Source organism: Saimiri boliviensis, chromosome 16, assembly GCF_048565385.1.
Source record: "Saimiri boliviensis isolate mSaiBol1 chromosome 16, mSaiBol1.pri, whole genome shotgun sequence".
Classification (NCBI taxonomy): domain Eukaryota; kingdom Metazoa; phylum Chordata; class Mammalia; order Primates; family Cebidae; genus Saimiri; species Saimiri boliviensis.
The window spans coordinates 84,528,474-84,547,745 of NC_133464.1; the positions used below are offsets into that span (position 1 = coordinate 84,528,474).

The 19,272-nt window shown below is 41.5% G+C and overlaps 1 protein-coding gene across 2 annotated transcripts in view; it reads left to right on the forward strand.

The window, feature by feature from the left end:
* The first annotated feature begins 1,600 nt into the window (after window positions 1-1,600).
* MIPEP (mitochondrial intermediate peptidase) overlaps window positions 1,601-19,272 on the forward strand; it is a 158,378-nt gene continuing 140,706 nt past the window's right edge. For both annotated transcript variants that reach the window (XM_003919753.2, XM_010335180.2), the window contains exons 1-5: window positions 1,601-1,933; window positions 4,581-4,754; window positions 9,424-9,512; window positions 12,258-12,344; window positions 16,681-16,744. In XM_003919753.2, coding sequence (XP_003919802.1) covers window positions 1,745-1,933; window positions 4,581-4,754; window positions 9,424-9,512; window positions 12,258-12,344; window positions 16,681-16,744 — 603 coding nt within the window. In that variant the 5' untranslated portion in view covers window positions 1,601-1,744. The remainder of the gene's footprint in view (window positions 1,934-4,580; window positions 4,755-9,423; window positions 9,513-12,257; window positions 12,345-16,680; window positions 16,745-19,272) is intronic.

Consider the following 19,272-nt stretch of genomic DNA (forward strand, 5'->3'; position numbering starts at 1 on the left):
AGTCTTGCACTATCATCCAAGCTGTAGTGCAGTGGCACAATCTTGGCTCACTGCAATCTCTGCCTCCTGCGTTCAAGCAATTCTCCTGCCTCAGTCTCCCCAGTAGCCAGGACTACCGGCATGCACCCCCATGCCCAGCTTATTTTTTTTGTATTTTTAGTAGAGACGGGGTTTCACCATGTTGGCCAGGATGGTCTCCATCTCCTGGTGATCTGCCTGCCTTGGCCTCCCAAAGTGTTAGGATTACAGGCGTGAGCCACTGCGCCCGGCCAACCTAAGTTTTAATCATCATTCTATCCAGCAAATTGTTGTTTGGTCATTATTTGCCAGACTTGAATCTCTATTTGTTTTCTAGAATTGCCCTACCAAAGTACACAAATTGGAAGGCTTTAAACAACAGTAGTGGACTTTCTCACAGTTCTGTAGGCTAGAAGTTTGAGATCACGGTATCAGCAGGGCCGTGCTCCCTCCAAAGGGGCTACAGGAGGATGGGCCTTGCTGCTTCCAGCTTCTGGCAGCTGGTGGCAGCATCTCTCCAGTTCTCGCCTCCATCTCCAGGTGGCTGTCCTCCTGTATCAGCCAAATATTCCTCCTCTTACAAGGCAGCTTCCCTAATCTAGTATGACCCATCTTAATCATATCTGCAAACTCCCTATTTTCAAAGAAGGTCACACGTACAGGTACCAAGGATTAGGACTTTGGCATCTCTTTTGGGAGACACGGTTCAACCTGCAACAATCCGCTTTCTGGTTCCCAAAGTTGATTTCCTTCCCGTGTGTAAAACATTTTTGCCCTATCTCAACATTTCCAAAAGTCTTAACACTTTCCGAATCAACTCTTCTCACCATCTACATCATTTAAATAACTTAAGGGGAGACCTACAGTGTGAGATTCATCCTGTGGCAAAATTTCTCTCCATCTGTGATCCTGTGAAACCAGACAAGTTAATCCGCTTCTAAAAGAGAGTGTTAGGAGGGGGCAGGCATAGGACAGACAGTCCATTCCAAAACGAAGAAAGGGGAGGAAAAAAGGGATCATGGGTCCCAAGCAAATCTGAAACCCAGGAGGAAAAATTCCATTACCCTTCTTTCACTATTTCCCATCTCAAATTTGTAAATGAGCTATGCAAGAGTAAAGACAAGTTACCGGGCCGGGCGTGGTGGCTCAAGCCTGTAATCCAAGCACTTTGGAGGCCAAGGCGGGCGGATCACCTGAGGTCGGGAGTTCAAGACCAGTCCGACCAACATGGTGAAACCCCGTCTTAAAAAAAAAAAAAACCCAAAAAACCAAGTTACTGGACAGAGATACCAGACAGAAGTGCAGGATGAATTTACCAAGAGAGTAGGTTAAAAGGGAAAGGTTTATGGTGGGCATTTCAGGTTTACTCAGGTACCTACCATCTCTCCCCTCTGGTAAAGAGATCCCAATGTCCATTCGAATTCGAATGGGTCCTGATTTTGCCCTCCAGCCTCGTGGGAGGGAAACGCAACCCTAGCCTTTTCTTACTCCGGACACAGGGGGCGCTACACCGCGACGACGGCCGAGACGGTAGGGGAGCGACGCTCTTGCTCTCTGGACGTCGACGTGCCCACGTCCTGAGCCCTGGCCCCCGACACGGAAGCGGGGCCGTCACGTGCGGCGGCGTGAGCCGCTGCCTAGGAAACGCGGAGCGCGCGCTCCGGGCGAAAGCTGGGGCGCGGGAGTAGGGGTCTCGCGGCGAGGAAGGGACTGCTCCGGGGACGCGATGCTGTGCACCGGAAGGCTGGGCGGCTTCGGAGCCAGAGCAGCGGCTCTGCGGCCCGGGCGGGCGGGTCGGGGCAGCCTCGGAGCCGCGGTCCGGGCCCGAAGGGTCAGCACTAGCTGGTCTCCGGTGGGCGCCGCCTTCAGTGTCAAGCCCCAGGGCAGCCGCTGGGACCTGTTCGGCGAGCGCCGGGTGAGCGGCGCAGGAGCTCCCGTCGGTCCCCAGAGCTGAGCTGGTTTGGGCCTGGGAGGAAGCCGGCAGCGAATCCAGCTTGTACCGTGGGGTCTCGTGTGCGCTCTGGGTGACGGGCAAGGTCACCTCTGCTTTGAGGGGCCGGGTTTAGTGGTCTCTTCCCCAGAGTGGCGGGTCCAGGAAGTGCCTCTGCATGAGCCCCTTGCTGCACGTGAATCTGAATAGTTCGTCCTGTCTACACTCAGCCGCACCCCCCGCTAAAGCCCTTTAGTTCCAGCGCTACACGCCTGTCTTAAGAGGCCTAACCCTGTGCGTTCGCAGGCGGTGTCACGTGGTCTTTTGCAAGTAACACGGGTGCCTCAGTCGAGTAATGGTAATTTCTTTGATAACCGAAATTCCAGCACGTATTAATTTATTTCAAAGCTTTGGGCTTTCTTGTTGTAAAACAGAAAACTGTTGAGACGAGTCTGACTTCCTAGAGTGCCATGGAACTGGTCACTTTGATTTCTTACCCCTGCAAGTCACTAGACTGCATTGTTTGCTTCTTATTTATATCTGTACCTACCATGCATTCAGTAGGCACTCAGTAACTGTTCAGTGGGTGAATGAAAGGTGAGAGAAAGGCAAGGTTAGAAAGGACTTAACCTGATTCCTGTTCTACTTTTGTCCACGTTAGGTTAAGGATTACTTTTATTTTTGCCTTTTAAAATTTTATTATACTATATTGCCTTATAAAGAGGAATCCAGGATACTGTTGCACTGAGCTAGAGGGTGTGTAATTCTTATTTTGTCTCTGTTACTGTATCAGCTTTGTCTATTTTAAAATTATTTTGTGTGAAATGTGCTACCCCACCTTCCTTAAGGGTATGTAATATTGGTATTAACATAATTGGTGTGAGGAGAACGAGGGGAAGCCTGATTGGGGGTGGATGAGATATAACTAATTTTAGCTATATTTTTCTCTTTAGTGTCATGGTATTAGGCACTGATAGCAGATTTTCAAATTTGTGATTGGTTTTTTTTCCTTGAAAGAAAAAAAAACGGTTTATTCAATTTTTTGAGCATTGTGGTCAGTGGTAATCTGAGAGTTAGAATTCCCAAGAGCAGTATGGGCATGTTGTACTGGGAAGTGGAAGTAGCCTGTGCTCGAATCAAATTAAATCAATATAAAGATGACATTTGTTTTTGATACTGATTCTGCTTTGTCCCCAACTGACACTTTTTTTTTTTAAACTTGTAATATATTTTGAAGATAAATTAATAGCTTAACTTCATGCTATCATCTCTTCTTGTAGAAACAGTAGGCCTTATCAGGCCTGAAGGTTTTTTGGCATTTTCGAAAATCTGTGTTAAGCACCTACAAAGCTAATTAAGGATGTCTAGCATCCGCTCCTAACATTTGTTTCCTTCATTGAGTTCCTCCATATGTTAGACGTTCTTCGGATCGCTGGTTAAAGAAATGAAGGTCAGGGCTCTTGGGGCTGGAAGCTCAGCTTTTCAGGAGAGAAGACTTTTAAACAGATACATTGTAACAGGGAAGTATGGAAAACTGTGGGCTTCAGGGATGTAGAGAGCGGGTTCAAGTTCTGTCTTTCCCAGGATTAAATGGTGACTCCAAACAAGTTTTTTCTAACCTCTTAAAGCATATGTCCTAATCCATAAAAGAATGATACTTCATTCTGTAGGATTGTGTGATTTAAATGAGAACCTATGTAAAGTAGGTTCCCATTAGATCGTGATTTTTGCTTTTATCAAGATACTGAAATGTCTTTGGAAAGTATAAAATTTGCTGCCGGTTTCAGCCTATGATTTTAATATGTTCATTACATTTTTCTAAAATATCTATTGCTTGATAGTCAACTCATCCTATTTTATAGTTGTAGAATAGTTAGTTCTATGTAGTGAGATCTGTCAGGTACCGCTTTTAGTACTTTATATATACTTAGTATCTGTATCCATGCTGTAAGGTATGTTTGGTAATAACGTAATTGCTGTGAGGAGAATTATTTGTAGGCACTGAACAGAAAGATGTGAGGGGGAAGCCTGATTTTGGGTGGATGAGCTATAACTAATTTTAGCTTTATTTTTCTCTTTTGTATCATGATATTGGACACCGATAGCAGATTTTCAAATTTGTGAGTTGGTTTTTGCCTTGAGAAAAAACCAGTTTATTCAGTTTTTTAGGGTTAAGGTCATCATTCCCATTGTACATGATGAAAAAAATAAGCGGCCTAGGAGGAGAAACAACATGGCCAGCGTTATAAGCTAATAATTATGGCTAACGTCTATTAAATGCTGTGTGCCGAACACTGCTATATATATATTTATACATATATGATCTCATTTAATCCTTGCAGCCACTCTTAGGTTCTGTAGAAGTGACAGAGCTGGATTTTGAACCCATACCACTCAGTTTTTGTTTTTCAGAAACTAAGAATTGAAGGAAAATTATGTTCATAAAACATTTTTTGTGTAATTTATGTGGAGTGATATGCGGAGTATGATAGTGGTATCCGTGATCACAGATATAACATGATACATCAAAGAAAACCAAGATTTCCTTCGTGATAAAGTAATTTTAGTAAAACGCAAAAATAGCATAATTTTGAATTTTGGTTATAAATTGGATGTATTCTTTGGTTCTCAGGGTCTTTTTGGAGTTCCTGAGCTCAGTGCCCCAGAAGGATTTCATATTGCACAAGAAAAAGCCTTGAGAAAGACAGAATTGCTTGTGGAGCGTGTATGTTCCACCCCGCCTGGGCCCCAGACTGTGCTGATCTTCGATGAGCTCTCGGATTCCTTGTGCAGAGTGGCTGACTTGGTAAGGTGCTTTGCCTCAAACTCGAAGCTACCACTCTTTCAACCTGTTTGAAATTTATCCTGTGGTGTTTACTATTAATATTAGATTATACAGTTAAAAATGTCTGAAACTGTTTGAGGTCCATTGCGTATAATTTGTTATGATGAAGTATGTCATTAGGAATAGGGGAAACGTTATAGGAAAAGGTGATATTTAGAACTGATACTTGAATATGTGTATTTTAACAAAATATACATGTAATATACAATGAATGAATGATTAATATAGCAAAGATTTGCTGTATTTGTGAAATATATATATATTTTTTTCATTTGTCAGAGGTTCTTCACTTAGGAAAGCTTCTCTCAAAATTCTAAGACTACTGTATGTGTTTACACAAAATCCCTCTTTTTCTTTCTTTCTTTCTTTTTTCTTTCTTTTTTTTTTGTGTGTGTGTGTGTTTATTATAATAGAGATAAGATCTCTCTATGTTGCCCTGTGTGGCCCAGGCTGGTCTTGAACCCCTAGCCTCAAGTGAACCTCCTGCCTCAGCCTCCCAAAGTGCTGGGATTATACGTGTGAGCCACTTCTTTTTCATAAGAGAGGTGAAAAGCAGTTTTAATATACCTTTTCAGGAATGCTTTTTTTTTTTTTTTTTTAAATAAAAACCAAATTTTGACATCAAAATGATTGTAAACACTTTCTTTCTTTCTTTCTTTCTTTCTTTTTAGCATTTTCAAGTTGAAATAGAAGCATATACCTAGATATCTTCACCAACTAGGAAATCCATTGCTGAGATAGCAAAATTTTCTTTTTCATTTTTCATTTTTCTGGGTATATGTATATATTAAAGAGGTACATGAGATGTTTTGATAGGGGCATGCATTGCATAGTGATTACATCATGGAAAATGGGATATCCATCCCTTCAAGCATTTATCCTTTGCGTTACAAACAATGCAATTATGCGCTTTTAGTTATCTTAAAATCTACAGTTATTATTAACGGTGGTCACCCTTTTGTGCTATCAAATAGTAGGTCTTACTCATTCTTCCTGTTTTTTTGTACCCATTACCCATCCACCCATACGCCCCTGCTACTGACCCCTCCCAGCCTCTGATAACCATCCTTCTGCTCTTTACTTCCATGATTCAGTTGTTTTTAGGTCCCATCATAAGTGAGAATGGGTGATGTTTGTCTTATGTACCTGACTGATTTCACTTGACGTAATGACCATGCATGTTGTTGCAAATGACATGATCTCACTCTTTTTTATGGCTGAGTAGTATTCCATTGTGTATCAGTACCACATTTTCCTTGTCCATTCATCGGCTCGTGGACACCTGGGTTGCTTCCAGGTCTTGGCTGTTGCGAACAGAGCTGCAGCGAACGTAGAAGCGCAGATGTCTCTTCGATATACTGATTTCCAGGAAGCAGGATTTTCTATCAGCCTGAAGGAGCTGACTCTTGTTTCAGAGAAAGTGGCACACACAATCCAAATAGTGATCATTTATGATCCTGTCTAGGTGGTATTGAACTACATAGCTTTTTCCCTCGCATTCGGTCAATGTTGAGCACCTACTGCGTGCCAAATACTGTCTAACCTGCAGGAATGAAACAGACACAGTCTTTTATTTCCCGGAGCTTATATTCTGGCATTAACTTGTTTTTGAAGATTTACTAGGCTATAGGCCCTTTCTACAGCCTAGTTAGCTGAAGGAGCTTTCTGTGGATGAGCTGAGGTAACCTTTTCAACATATCTCCATTTTCACAAGAGGGAAGAAAGGCACTGGGTGAGGAAGGGATGTGCCTGCTGTCACCTGGCCAGTATGTGGCGCAGCTGGGCTGACAGCCCAGGCAGGGTATCCATCAGGCTCCTCTTCTTCCTGCTGTTCCAACCCTTTCAGGGCTGGCTGGCTGCTCAGATCTCATGAACCCCTTACCTGGAAAGGTTGCAAAGTTTGTTAGCCTTTCCATTTAAGCAAATACATGCTGGCTAGGCGCGGTGGCTCAAGCCTGTAATCCCAGCACTTTGGGAGGCCGAGGTGGGTGGATCACGAGGTCAAGAGATCGAGACCATCCTGGTCAACATGGTGAAACCCCGTCTCTACTAAAAAACACGAAAAATTAGCTGGGCCTGGTGGCTCGTGCCTGTAATCCCAGCTACTCAGGAGGCTGAGGCAGGAGAATTGCCTGAACCCAGGAGGTGGAGGTTGCGGTGAGCCGAGATCGCGCCGTTGCGCTCCAGCCTGGGTAACAAGAGCGAAACTCCGTCTCAAAAAAAAAAGAAAAAGAAAAGAAAAGAAAATACATGTACTTATTTTTAAAATTGTTATGCAGTAAAATTGACTTCTTTTGGAGGATGGTGCAGTTCTATGAATTTTAACTCATATAAATTTGTGCAACCCCCACCACAATTAGGATACAAAGCTATTCCATCAACCCCCAAAAATCTCCCTTTATAGTCAGACCCACCCCTCCCCACTAACCTCCGACAACCACTAATCTGTTCTCCATCCCTGTAGTTTTGCCTTTTCTAGAATGCCACCTAAGGGGAATCCTGTATACCTTTTGACTGACTGCTTTCACCCAGCATCACTCCTCCCCATCTTTATTTGTTTTCGTTTTTTGGAAAATTTCCTTCTACCCATACACCTGCCTTGAGCATGAACATCTTTCAGATGATGGTATGTTCACCACCAGCTTCACAGTCTTAAGGAAGCTGATAAAGTACCTTATTGTAAAGGGTTTTTCTCTGGAGCGAAGTTGCAGGCTCTGGGTTTTTGTTCTATGCCTTCAGCGTATGCATAGGAAATGTACCTTTGAATGATGGAGGAGTTGTGGAAACGCACTGCCCTGAAGGAGGTTTCATACCTTGTTCACCTAATTATGTCCCTGAGATCTGAAAAGGAAAATCTGTGTCCGTGTATTTCACTATTCAAGTACAGTCAGCCCTCCAGATTGGAGGATCTGTGGAGTCAAAAATATTTGGAAAGAAAATCGCATTCATACTGAACATGTGCAGACTTTTTTCCTTGTAACTGCTGTGTAACACAATGCAGTATAATAGCTATTTACAGATTATTTACATTCATTTAGGTATTAGAAGTGATCTAGAGATGATTCAAAGTATGGGGTATGCTGTGTATCGGTTATATGCAAGTACGACACCGTTTTATGTCAGAGACTTGAGCGTCTGTGGATTTGGGTATCTGTAGGAGGATCTAACCATTGCCCACTCGTACTGAGGGGTGGCTACTGGCTTGGCTGTCACAAATCTCAGAATTCACTGTGTATTTGTTGTCTTAGTCTTTATCTTAATTAACCAGTATTCTAGGATTTTTTTCTAAATTTTTGCTTTTGGTCTTCACTAAAAGATTTTAACATCTCTGCCCTATATCTTTTCTTATTTTGACATTTTTATTAGTTATGTATAATAATCTCTCATTTTGAAAACTAAAAAAAAAAAACAACAAACTACGTGATTTATATACGTAGGTCTCTGGGTAAAAAAGAACCTTTTTCCTTTTTGAATTTTTAAGATATTACCTGCCAAGAAGATTAGTAGTATTGTAAGGCAATCATTTTATAAACTGTTTTTCACCAAATAGTCATTTTGGTTTTTTGAATACAGTTTTTATGTAACAACTGTTTTCCTCATCCCTATTACAAAGCAGTTTTTAATATGTATGCTAGTGCTTTAAATTTTAATATTGATTATAAATTCACAACATGTAGATTAGAAATTTGTAAAAAAGAAATAAAAAAGTGATGTAAGTTTACGTAACTCATTTTTCAGGTACTTTGGTACTAATGTTATCTTATTGTTACCAGTTGTTACAACAAATATACCAAACTTTGGATTTAAATGTTTTGGCATTAGAAACTATTTGATAATAAAATAAGGAAATTTTACCTTGTGGTGATTTTACTTGATGTTATAGTCACACATCTTCTTGGCAAATAAAGAAAATATGTAGTGTTTTGTAGTTTCCCTGCTTTTTGTTATAGTTAACATGAAAATGAAAATTTAGTTTTATATCATTTTATCTTTTTAAAAAAGGATTTTCGCTCATTTTAATTTTTAATGACGTTAGCAGTAGCAATAGTAGTTGTATACAGTATTACATGGAGACAATGAATTGATAATTTATTAAAAGGACTATAAAGAGAATGTCGCCTTTATTTTCTGTGCAAAGACTAGAATGTCGTTAAATCAAAGACTAGAATATAGGTAAAATCAGTTTTGAAACTATGCTGTGTGTCAGTTAAAAAAAACAAGCCTCTGAGAGTTGTTTTCTAGAGATAGGTTAACATGTGAGAACCATATTGCAGAACAATTTAGTGAGAAAGTTGTAGACTATTTGAAACTAGTGTCTGCTCTTGAAATAAAGAATTACGAAGAATTTGCTTGGTGTTTATATTTGAAGGAAAAAAACTTTTCTGAAATAAAGTTAATCAAAGTAGTTTTTTTTTTTTAATGAAACAAACTTGGTTTCAAGGAATAACAGAATTAATAGATGTTCAGAAAGAAGCTGCTTTGTTTTACTCGCTTAGGAAAAAGTTAGTAATAGAAATACATAGGGCAAGCCAATGACACATCTTAAAACCCAGTTTTCGTTTTCACCTCAGATCCTGGAAGAAAGCTTCCCATCAAATTCCCTTCTGGTTTTGTCTTTCTTCTTTATTAGGCTGACTTTGTGAAAATCGCTCACCCTGAGCCAGCGTTCAGAGAAGCCGCGGAAGCAGCCTGCAGAAGTATTGGCACCATGGTGGAGAAGTATGTGCTGTCGTCCCCGCCCCCACCAAGTGCTGGGTGATCGGGTTTCATGGACTTGTGCCCGAGGCAGTTTTATTCATAGCGCTTGTCCCCCACCCAGCAGGGTGGGAGGTGCGTGTGACTCGGGTGGCCAGAGGGAGGGCTCAGGACAGGCCATTGGCTCACCTCACCGGCAGGCGGACTGGGCCTCTCACTCATTTCCTTGTCTGGAAATGGGGTCATAACGTTAAACCTTCCTCAGGGTCCTTGCGAGGGTTAAATGAGATCAGTGTAAAGGTGCCACATGCTAATCTGAGATCACAGACGCCCAGGATTCTAGTTATCACCATTATCACTTACCTTAAATAAGGGCTTTTTAGTACCTTAGTGGCAAGTTGGACTTCCTAGATTATCGCTTGATTAAACTGCTGTTGCGTCTATGGCTGTGGGCCGCAGGGCGAGAAGCCAAAACGCTCCATAAACTGTTCCTTGTGGCCCTGATCAAGTTGGAATCAGGGGAGTCTAGGGAGGCCGTAAAAGTCTGTGGGAGGGCTGGAGCAGGCTCTGGCTGAGGCTGTGATGGAGTGTATTATTTTAAAGTGACTTCGAGGTAAAGGTAAATGTTTTTAAGCCACTTACGAGAGCTCCATAGTGCTTGTTAAAATAACTGTGGACAGCGCCGTATTCCAGCGCACTTAGCTACGTGGCACCATGCCAGGCAGGGTACAGAGCTAGGGAGAGCCCTGGGCTCACCGGCATGGATTTACAACAGGAGAAAGCGGGTAACACGGTAAGACGATTCCATTTACCAGAAATTGTTGGAGGGGGAGAATGGTGCCTTCTCTGGCTGGATGCGGCTCCCTGGAAGACCCCACACACACTTCAGGATGCGCAGCTGCTGCTCTCCCGCAGGCCGAGCTACCTTTGTTCACTTTGGCACAATTGTGTATGACTCTTCCCATAGCTGCTGAAAACCAACCCGCGGAATGGGGTAGAGCTGGGCCCTGCAGAGTGCGGACACCGGGCGTGCTGGCGGGGCTGAAAGTGGGGGCTCGCTGGGAGAAAGCTTTGCCGCTGGGAAAGGCCCCTGGAAAGGAGGCAGCAGCGGGCGGCCTGCTCGAGGTGCTCTGCACACTGTGTCCTGCCGAATTAGACGTGGGCTGGGCTCGTGGACAAGCACAGCCTGAAGTATGGATTTTATCTCAGGGTCTTCCAACATAAAACATGCTGGGAGGGTTCCTTAAACCTCTGCAGTGGGGGCAGTGCGGGCAGCCTCTCAGCTGCTGTCCCTTTGCCGTGGGATGGCTCCATGGGTGAGCAGGTTAAGAGGTGGTAGGCCTCCACACTCACTCTCTCCCTGACTTCTGGGATCCATGCGTGGGAGTCTAGCCCTTCTTGGTGAATGGTTTTTGACTGTTAATGACTACCTCCGTTTCCCTGGTGTTTGGGAAGGCCATGAGAATGGTAACAGAAACCCTTTGATTCTTAGAAATCTTCAGTGTTTTTATGTGAACCAGTGGAGGAGCAGGAGTATCCTTGAGTCTCTGAGTAGGAACTGGTGGGTGGGTCTCATAACCTTGTCCCTCCTTGAAGATCTGCCAGGCAGGGTACAGATTGTATCTAGACCCAGCTCACTCTTTAGCTCTGAGAGGGCCATGGCATTTGCATTTAGGGGAGAGCACTGGGTTCCTGCCGGTGGTACTGTGGGATGGGTTGGGACCACTGCCCAGCGTTGAACCCTTTGCTCTCTGGCTGGCAGAACTGCTGAGCAGTGGTCATGGTTCATTCATACAGGACGTGTGTGCTGCACACATGATCTCGTTCAGTCCTCACAGCAGCCTGAGGTCTAAATAACACGTCCAAGGTCCCAGAGCAGTAGCAGGGCCGGTCTTGCATCCCAGGCGCCTGGCTCTGAAACCTGTGTCTTGAGCTCTCCCTTACAGTGTGTGCCTGCCATTCACACCCGCGTGAGCACAGGTAGCCTGTGTTCCAGGGTGTTCAGTCCAGGACTGGAAAACCTTTGTGGTGTTCATCCTCCCATCCTCATGCCTTTCCTTTGATTAACAAAACAAGTGGCCACTGGCATGTCGCTAATGGGGACAGGTTCTCAGTTAAATAACCAGTTACCATATCCCTCCCCTCTCCTCCCCTCTTTCCTGCCTGCCCTTTCTGCCCCAGCCGTGGACTGTGGGTTTAAACTTGCCCTTTAACCTACCAGAGCAGTTAGTACCCCGACACCTCACCCAGCAGACTGCCTGTGCTGAGTAGTTCGGTTTCTAAGAATGGTTTTGCACTGGGTGTGGCGGCTCATGCTTGTAATCCCAGCCCTCTGGGAGACCGAGGACTGAGCAGGGAGATCATTTGAGCTCAGGAGTTTGAAATCAATCTGGGCCACATGGCAAGACACCACCTCTACAAGAAATTTAAAAATTAGCTGGTCTTGGTGGTGTGCGTCTGTAGTCCCAACTACTTGGAAGCTGAGGTGGAAGGAGCACTTGAGCCCAGGCGATTGAGGCTGCAGTGAGCTGCGATCGTGCCACTGCGCTCCAGCCTGGGTGAGAGCGTGGGACCCTTGTCTCCAAAATAAGGGAAGGAAAGGAAGAAGGGAAGGAGAAAAGGAAGGAGGGAAGGAAGGAAGGAAGGAAGGAAGGATAGTGATGCTCTTCAGCTTCTGGGCATCTGTGTGGTACAATCTGACACCATTCTTTTCATGTAAAGTTAAAGTACTAGAAAATCATCTAATTTTTTCCTTTCTGATTTTTCTAGGTTGAACACAAATGTGGAATTATATCAAAGTTTGCAAAAATTACTAACTGATAAAAAACTTGTGGATTCCCTTGATCCAGAAACAAGGTACTCACTCATTTCTTTGCCTTGGTTGTGACTGTGACTGTAGAGGTGAGGTTGGCAGACTCCCCTCCTCAGGGCCTCTGTACTTGCAGCCTCTGCTGTCTGGAATGTTCCTCCCCAGGTATCTCTTTGACTTCTGTACTTTCTCTAGGACTCCACTCAAATGGTGTCTCCCCCAAAATCTTTACACAGGGTCAGACTCCACCCTCTGATCCGGATTTATTTTTTTTCATAGTCCTGATTCGTTCCAACATATCCTGTTTGCTTATTTGTCCATCATCTTTCTCACCAGACTGCAAGCTCCCTGAGGGTAGGGCTTGGTCTGTTTTGTTCCAGCTGCACCCTCAGCTCCTACACATTCATGGAATGTGGTCAGTGCTCAGCCAGTGAATGAACTCCTATAAACAGTTAATAATTACACTTAGCTTTATGCTCAAAGTTCCTTAGTTGATGCTATCAGAAAATATAAGCAAATCGATTTTATTTACTGGGAGGATGTCAAGATCCTTGTGTAATGATTTGCTTTGGTTCATTGGGCTGCATTTATAAAATCTGAATCAAAAAGGCCTAACTTCTAAATCAACACATGAGACTATTTGATATGAGACTTATTTCTTTGCCTAAATGTATTTATGAGTGTAGTAGGGTTTGTCATTAACCTGCTTGTAATATTTATGTCATAACAGAGATTAATTTTTTCTCATCTGTTTGTGCCTATTATCTACTTTTTATTAGTGGGACACTTTCTCTGGCAACTTGATTCTTTCTGATTCTGTTTCCTTCTCCTATCTGGTCTTTATGTGGCTTATTGGCCCTCAAGTGAAGCCACTTTCTGTAGGGACCAGTTGATCCTCCAGTCTGCTGTTAATCTGATACCTGAGCAGCATGGTATGTGAGCAGCACATCGGGGCTCAGTGTTTGAGGGATTATTTTCACCTGCCTGACAGGTGTGCAGGTACCTGGTGCTGTTCGCCTTTTCAGTCCTGATGCTCAGGACACTGGTAAAGCTAGCTGTGTTATCACAGGAGTTTAAGCTTGATCATGATACTGCTTTCATGAGCAAAGCAAGGAAAAATTGAATGCCTGTTAATTGTGCCAGATTTATACTGAACTGGTACTGACTTTAAATAACAAAATGTGAAAAACAAGATTATTCATAATCTCTATTTACTAAAGATTGACATGCCCCTGTTTGTGTATAAAAATTGTAGTGGACTAGCAGACCATCTTAGATAGAAAGGACTTGTAATGATAAGGATACATACCACATTTCTAGACATTTCTAAAAATGCCAATAGGAATTTTTAAATAATAAAATGATAAATATATTGGGAAAAATAAACTGGGTAGAATATCAATAGTCTAGAAAAGAAAAGCAACTGGGAAGTAGGAGAGAGAAGAATTTGAAGTAATCATTTTTGCAGTATCATGGCACTTACATATCATTGAGTGTTGGCTAGCACCCAGAAGGAACTCTGTTTTAGACCTATGCATACGGTAAAATATAAGACATTGGCTAAATCAAAGAATTATAGATTTAATAAAGTCTTTTCTGGTTGGTTAATATACAGAGAAAATGATTTAAATTGAGTAACTCATCATCTTCTTCTTAGATTCAGTCTTTGAAATACTAGTTCTCTGAGATGTTCAGAAATTTTCTCAGAAGGGTTCCTTCAGTCAGTAAGTTTGGAAATCTCATATATCAGTGTATTTCCCTGCTTGAAGAATTTTGGTAGTTTCTGAGAATTTTAGTAGTCTCTGAGAAGCCCAGCCATAAAGAAACCTGCTTAACTTGGGGTTTTTCCAAAGCCGTTAAGAGCTTTCATGTATGCAAAGGATATAATAAGCACATTCTTCAGATGATATAATGGAGGGGAAATCCTGGTTGTTAGAACAGCCAAAGCCGTAATACACCTTGGAATGAACTGAGGAAGGCAGAATCTCAGCGCATACAACACCTAGGAAGCATGAAAGCGACCGAAACGGAGAGACGTGCTGTATTCTTAGATAAGAAAGAATAAAGCTCCATCATGTTTACTGCAATAAGCTTAATGCTATCCAATTTATTAAGGTTTTTTTTTTTGTTACCTAAAATGATTTTGAAGTCATAGAGAATAAATATGCCAGAACAGGTAGGAAAACTCTCATGAGGGAAATTACTAAAAAGGAACTTATACCAGATAGAAGAACATAGAAAAATGCTGTATTTAAAGAGCATTATACTTAAAAATGCCAAAATAGTCAGTTAGATCAATGGAAGAATAGAGAAATTTCAGACACAGATGCAGATGTAGGTACACACACACACACACACACACACACACACACAAATATATAGCAAGACTATTTGGTCTGTCATGGAAGTGTCATTTCACACCAGTAGGGTAAGACTTGGTTTTCAGTAAATGATGTTAGCCCAGTGGATAACCATTTGAGGGGAAGAACAGATTGATTAAAGATTTAAATATTTTTAAAAGAAATATAAAACTAGTATAATCTTGGGATATGGAAGATGTTTCTTGGTATGATACAAATTCATAGCACAGAAAGATTCATTGATTTTTATTATATAAACATCGCAGTCTTTGCTATAGCAAAACACTTCCACATTCAAAGTCAGAACACACCAATGGGACAAATGGGTCTTATATGACACAGGCTTAATATATTAACTATGTTAAGAGACCTTTCAGATTACTTTAAAAAAAGAAGAAAGAAAACCCCCTTGCAGAAAAATGGGCAAAAGATTCTCTTTGAGAAACTCTCCTTTCACAAAATAAGGCATAGCCACAGATGGCCGTGAAATTCATAGCAGTGTGCCACAGGCGTATCATGGTAACAAGTGTGGAGTGGTGAAGAGCGTCTCCAGAGTGGAACAGCTGGGTTGGACGCTGGCTTCAGAGCTCATTAAGCCTTCGTGTTCTCCTTGGTAAAGGGAAAGTATAAAGTACTTCATAAGAATCATGTGAGAGGTAAAGGAAATAATTTGTGTTAAGTGCTTTGCTCTGTACCTGGCACGTAGTAATCATTCAATAAATGGGACCCACCACCATTAAGGAAAGATAGAATGAAGCAAAGAGCCTGCAGCCAACAAAGTTGAAACCGAGTAAGAATAGTATTTCTGGTTTAAGAGGATGGATCTGCTCTAGTTATGTGTAAACTGATAAGTCTTTATGGAGGACCGTTTGGTAATATATATCAGTGTGCATATTTTTTGATTAATTTCTTGGAATTTATCCTAAGGAAACAAACAAGGATTAAAAAAAAATGTAACAAGGATTTTTATTCTATTATGGTTCATGGGAGCGGGTAGAATATCATGGGAGCGGGAGAATAAAAACATTTACAACAGTCTATATGACAACACAAAACAAGCATCGAAAGCCAACTTTTTGAGGAATGTTTAAAGATATGGAGAACTTTAATGTTTGTGATGTAATTTTACAAGAAAAAACCAAAAGTATATACAGTTGGACCTTAATTCTTAATATGTAATATAACATTAAAAGTAGATTGAAAGGAAATCAAGAATTTTAATAGTCATTATCTTTGGTAGGATTAGTGATTTTCAGTGTTTCATGTTTCTACAATACAGTTTTGTAACATAATAGACTATGTTGTATAATAAAATAAACATAAATTTCCATTCAAGGTATATTCGACACAATCAGGAAGATAAATGTATCTATTTTGAAAACTCAAGGAGAGCCAAAAGAGTAGATCAAATATTTTATTGTTTTCATTCAGTGTGTGTGTGTTTTTTTTAAATACTGTTGACAGAAAAAAGGTGTTACACTTGAAATTGGTTCCAAGCATGAAGCAGGATTAAAAAGAAAGAAAACAATTCTCCTTAGCCAAGAAACTCAGCTTGCAGCACAGCATCAAAGAATTTAATATTCGAAATAGCTGCTACTGGCTGGAAGGAAAACTGAACATCTCATGCAGAGGGCCTTTGAAAAATTGTCCAAATGTAAAACCTGTTTTATGTTTTTAATTATTGGGATTTGGATTGAGTTGAAATAAATAAGTAATTATTATGGTGGCTTTCACAGGTTTGTACTCTTTGAATAAAGGAATAAGCTCTTACATGAAGAGCCAATCATAATTAGCAGTCAGCTAGATGTTTTGCCTGACTTCTGAGAATATTAAGCTCCTTTTTTAAAACAGAGAGAGAGAGAGAGAGAGAGAGAGAGTGTGTGTGTGTGTGTGTGTGTGTGTGTAAAGAATTTTTGGCAGTGAGGCTCTAAAAGACTGATGATTTATTTAACCAAAAAACCCACAATTTTTTTGTTAGTAATTTTTATTACCTTTTATAACCTGGGGCTCATTTTATTTATAGGCGAGTAGCTGAACTGTTTATGTTTGATTTTGAAATTAGTGGAATCCATCTAGACAAAGAAAAGGTACATCTTTCCTCTGTTTTTTGACTCTTCCTGTTTTATTAACATTCAGTTGGTATTGCTGCTACAGTCCTTGTATATATTGTTTGAATTTGCATGTTGCAAAAATGTGCAGGTCTTTTATCTGTTAAGAAATTCCTCTATAGATTGTGTTTGAATGTAGCCCTCTCTGGAAGCTGGCCTGTCACACCATGATGATTCAGAATTAAAAAAGACTTGGGCCAAGTGGAATGTTTTAGATGTCATGGAATTAGGATGAGATGGGCAATATTAGAAAAGACTGGCAAGTGAATGGGAAAGCTGATGTCATTGAAGATTGGTAGTACAGGAAATGTCACTGAGACCTTACGTAAGTGTATTTATATATATTATACGTGTCTTTGACAGATGCGGCAAGCACAGATTACACAGTGTTTATACTGGAATTGAGGGCCTTCTGCCTCATCCAGGCCCTTCATTTTACGGATGTGAAAACAAGACAAAGTGATTCGTTCAAGTTGCCATCCTAACTAATGACCAAAGTTGTTAAAATTTCTAACACTGGCCATTGTCTTTCTAGCACATAACGTCCCAAGCAACCTGGCGCCTCATTTCAGTTTTAAACTCAGGGCTGGAAGAACAGGAGGGACTTGACACCATTGAAAGTTCAGCCTGCCCCACAGTCTCCTCCACTCACCTGCCGTCTAAACTATTATGGCTTTTTGTTCGTTTATTTGTTTTAAACAGTAATACATTTCTCCTAGTAAATATGGTAGAATTAAGCCACTTACCTATGAAGAGATTAAGTTGTCAAAATATCTTGAAAAGTAGTAGAAGGGAATATGTGTCACATACGGTAGATACTATCATTTTGATAAGTGTTGAGTTTGAGTAAAGTTGGAGCTCCTCACACATCCCATGTGTTTGTGTGGCTTTAAAGGCTCAGCATGTGATTCTTGGTGTGACCCTGACCCAGGACATGCCTTCCCAGCAGCCCATGAGGCTTATAGGCTCTACTATAAGCTCACGTTGCCTAAAGTGATCACATTTGCCCCTTTCAAAATCAGTTCTTCATTAATACTTCTCTGTAAAATAAAATTTTGGAGTCAGTTTGTATTCTTTTCCTTCCTCATATTCTCATATCTTCTAACCAAGTCCTTGCATTGTTCCTACAGTCTTGCATCTGTCTGCATCCCAAAAGCAAATCACCTTGATTCTTATCACCAAACACCTGGGCTATTCTAAAGGCCTCTGTCTTCCTAACAGTTATTATATTTAACATCAATTGAGCATTTGCTATTTTAAAGCATATATTTCTCATCAAATCCTCACAACAACTCTGAGCTTCGTGCTATGATTATTCCTGTTTTTTCAGATGAAGAAACCGAGGCTGTAGAGGTTGTGGGAGGTTATTTTGTAAGCCAGACAGACTCTGGAGCCTACATGGCCAGCCCTGTCTGTCGGCATCCTGCTGGTTAGTCTTTCCTGTCTGTGAACATTGGATTCGTTTTTGTAAGCATTGATTTGTTACTCTCCTACACAGAATCATCCTGTGTGCTTCCCATTGTCTAGTGAAGTTAATAAAGAGCTCACACTCCTGGCTGTGCTCCGGCTCTCAGCCGCTCATTCACAGTGCCCTCCCCCGTGTGTGGTGAGCTGTCCTCCTAGGCCTAGTCAGCAGGTTTGCCTGCCTGAAGTCCCCATGAAGGCTTCATCCTCATGCCACATTGTCAGTGAAGCTTTTATCAATCCCCCAGGCGGAATTTTATATTCATCCAAACGCATTTGACTCTTTCACTCGTGACATTCTTCTTTACCTCTTATTGATGATGATGATGCTGTTATTGTTGTGTGGCATATGTAAACTGTAGGCTTATAGAGGGTCGAGAACATGGATCATGTTTTTTAACGCATATTAGTTTGGGATTCAATAAAGTATTGAGTGAATGCATGATGAATCATAATAATGCTAGCTAGGTATCATCAGATGGAAGGTTGCTAGTAGAGAATCCACGTGAATAGTTGTAGTTTTTATGTAATCCTCATGAAGGATGCTTTTGAAACTTTGCTGACATACGTGTTCAGTTCCACCAGCAAAGACGTTGCCACTTATCTAACATATTATTACAGTGTAGCTCCTCTTTCCCCGTGAGCAGCTCCCTGGGGAACCCATCAATGTTGAATATGCAAGTTCAGTAAACCTGCTCAGTTTTTCTCTTGTAACTTCTATGTCTGTTTTCAAAGGTGCTCCACTAGTACAGGGTATAAGGAAGGCATGTTCCATTTTTCAAAAGAGAGATCATGAAATAAACCTACTAACATCATCTATAAACCATCAAAGCCTACATTCTTTGCAGTTGGTTTCTTCTTTAATTTTTTTTTTTTTTTTTTTTTTTTTTTTTGAGATGGGATTTCACCCTTGATGGCCAGGCTGGGGTGCAGTGGCGCGATCTGGACTCAACACAACCTCCGCCTCCCAGGTTCAAGTGATTCTCCTCCCTCGGCCTCCTGATTAGCTGGGATTACAGTCATGAACCACTATTCCTGGCTAA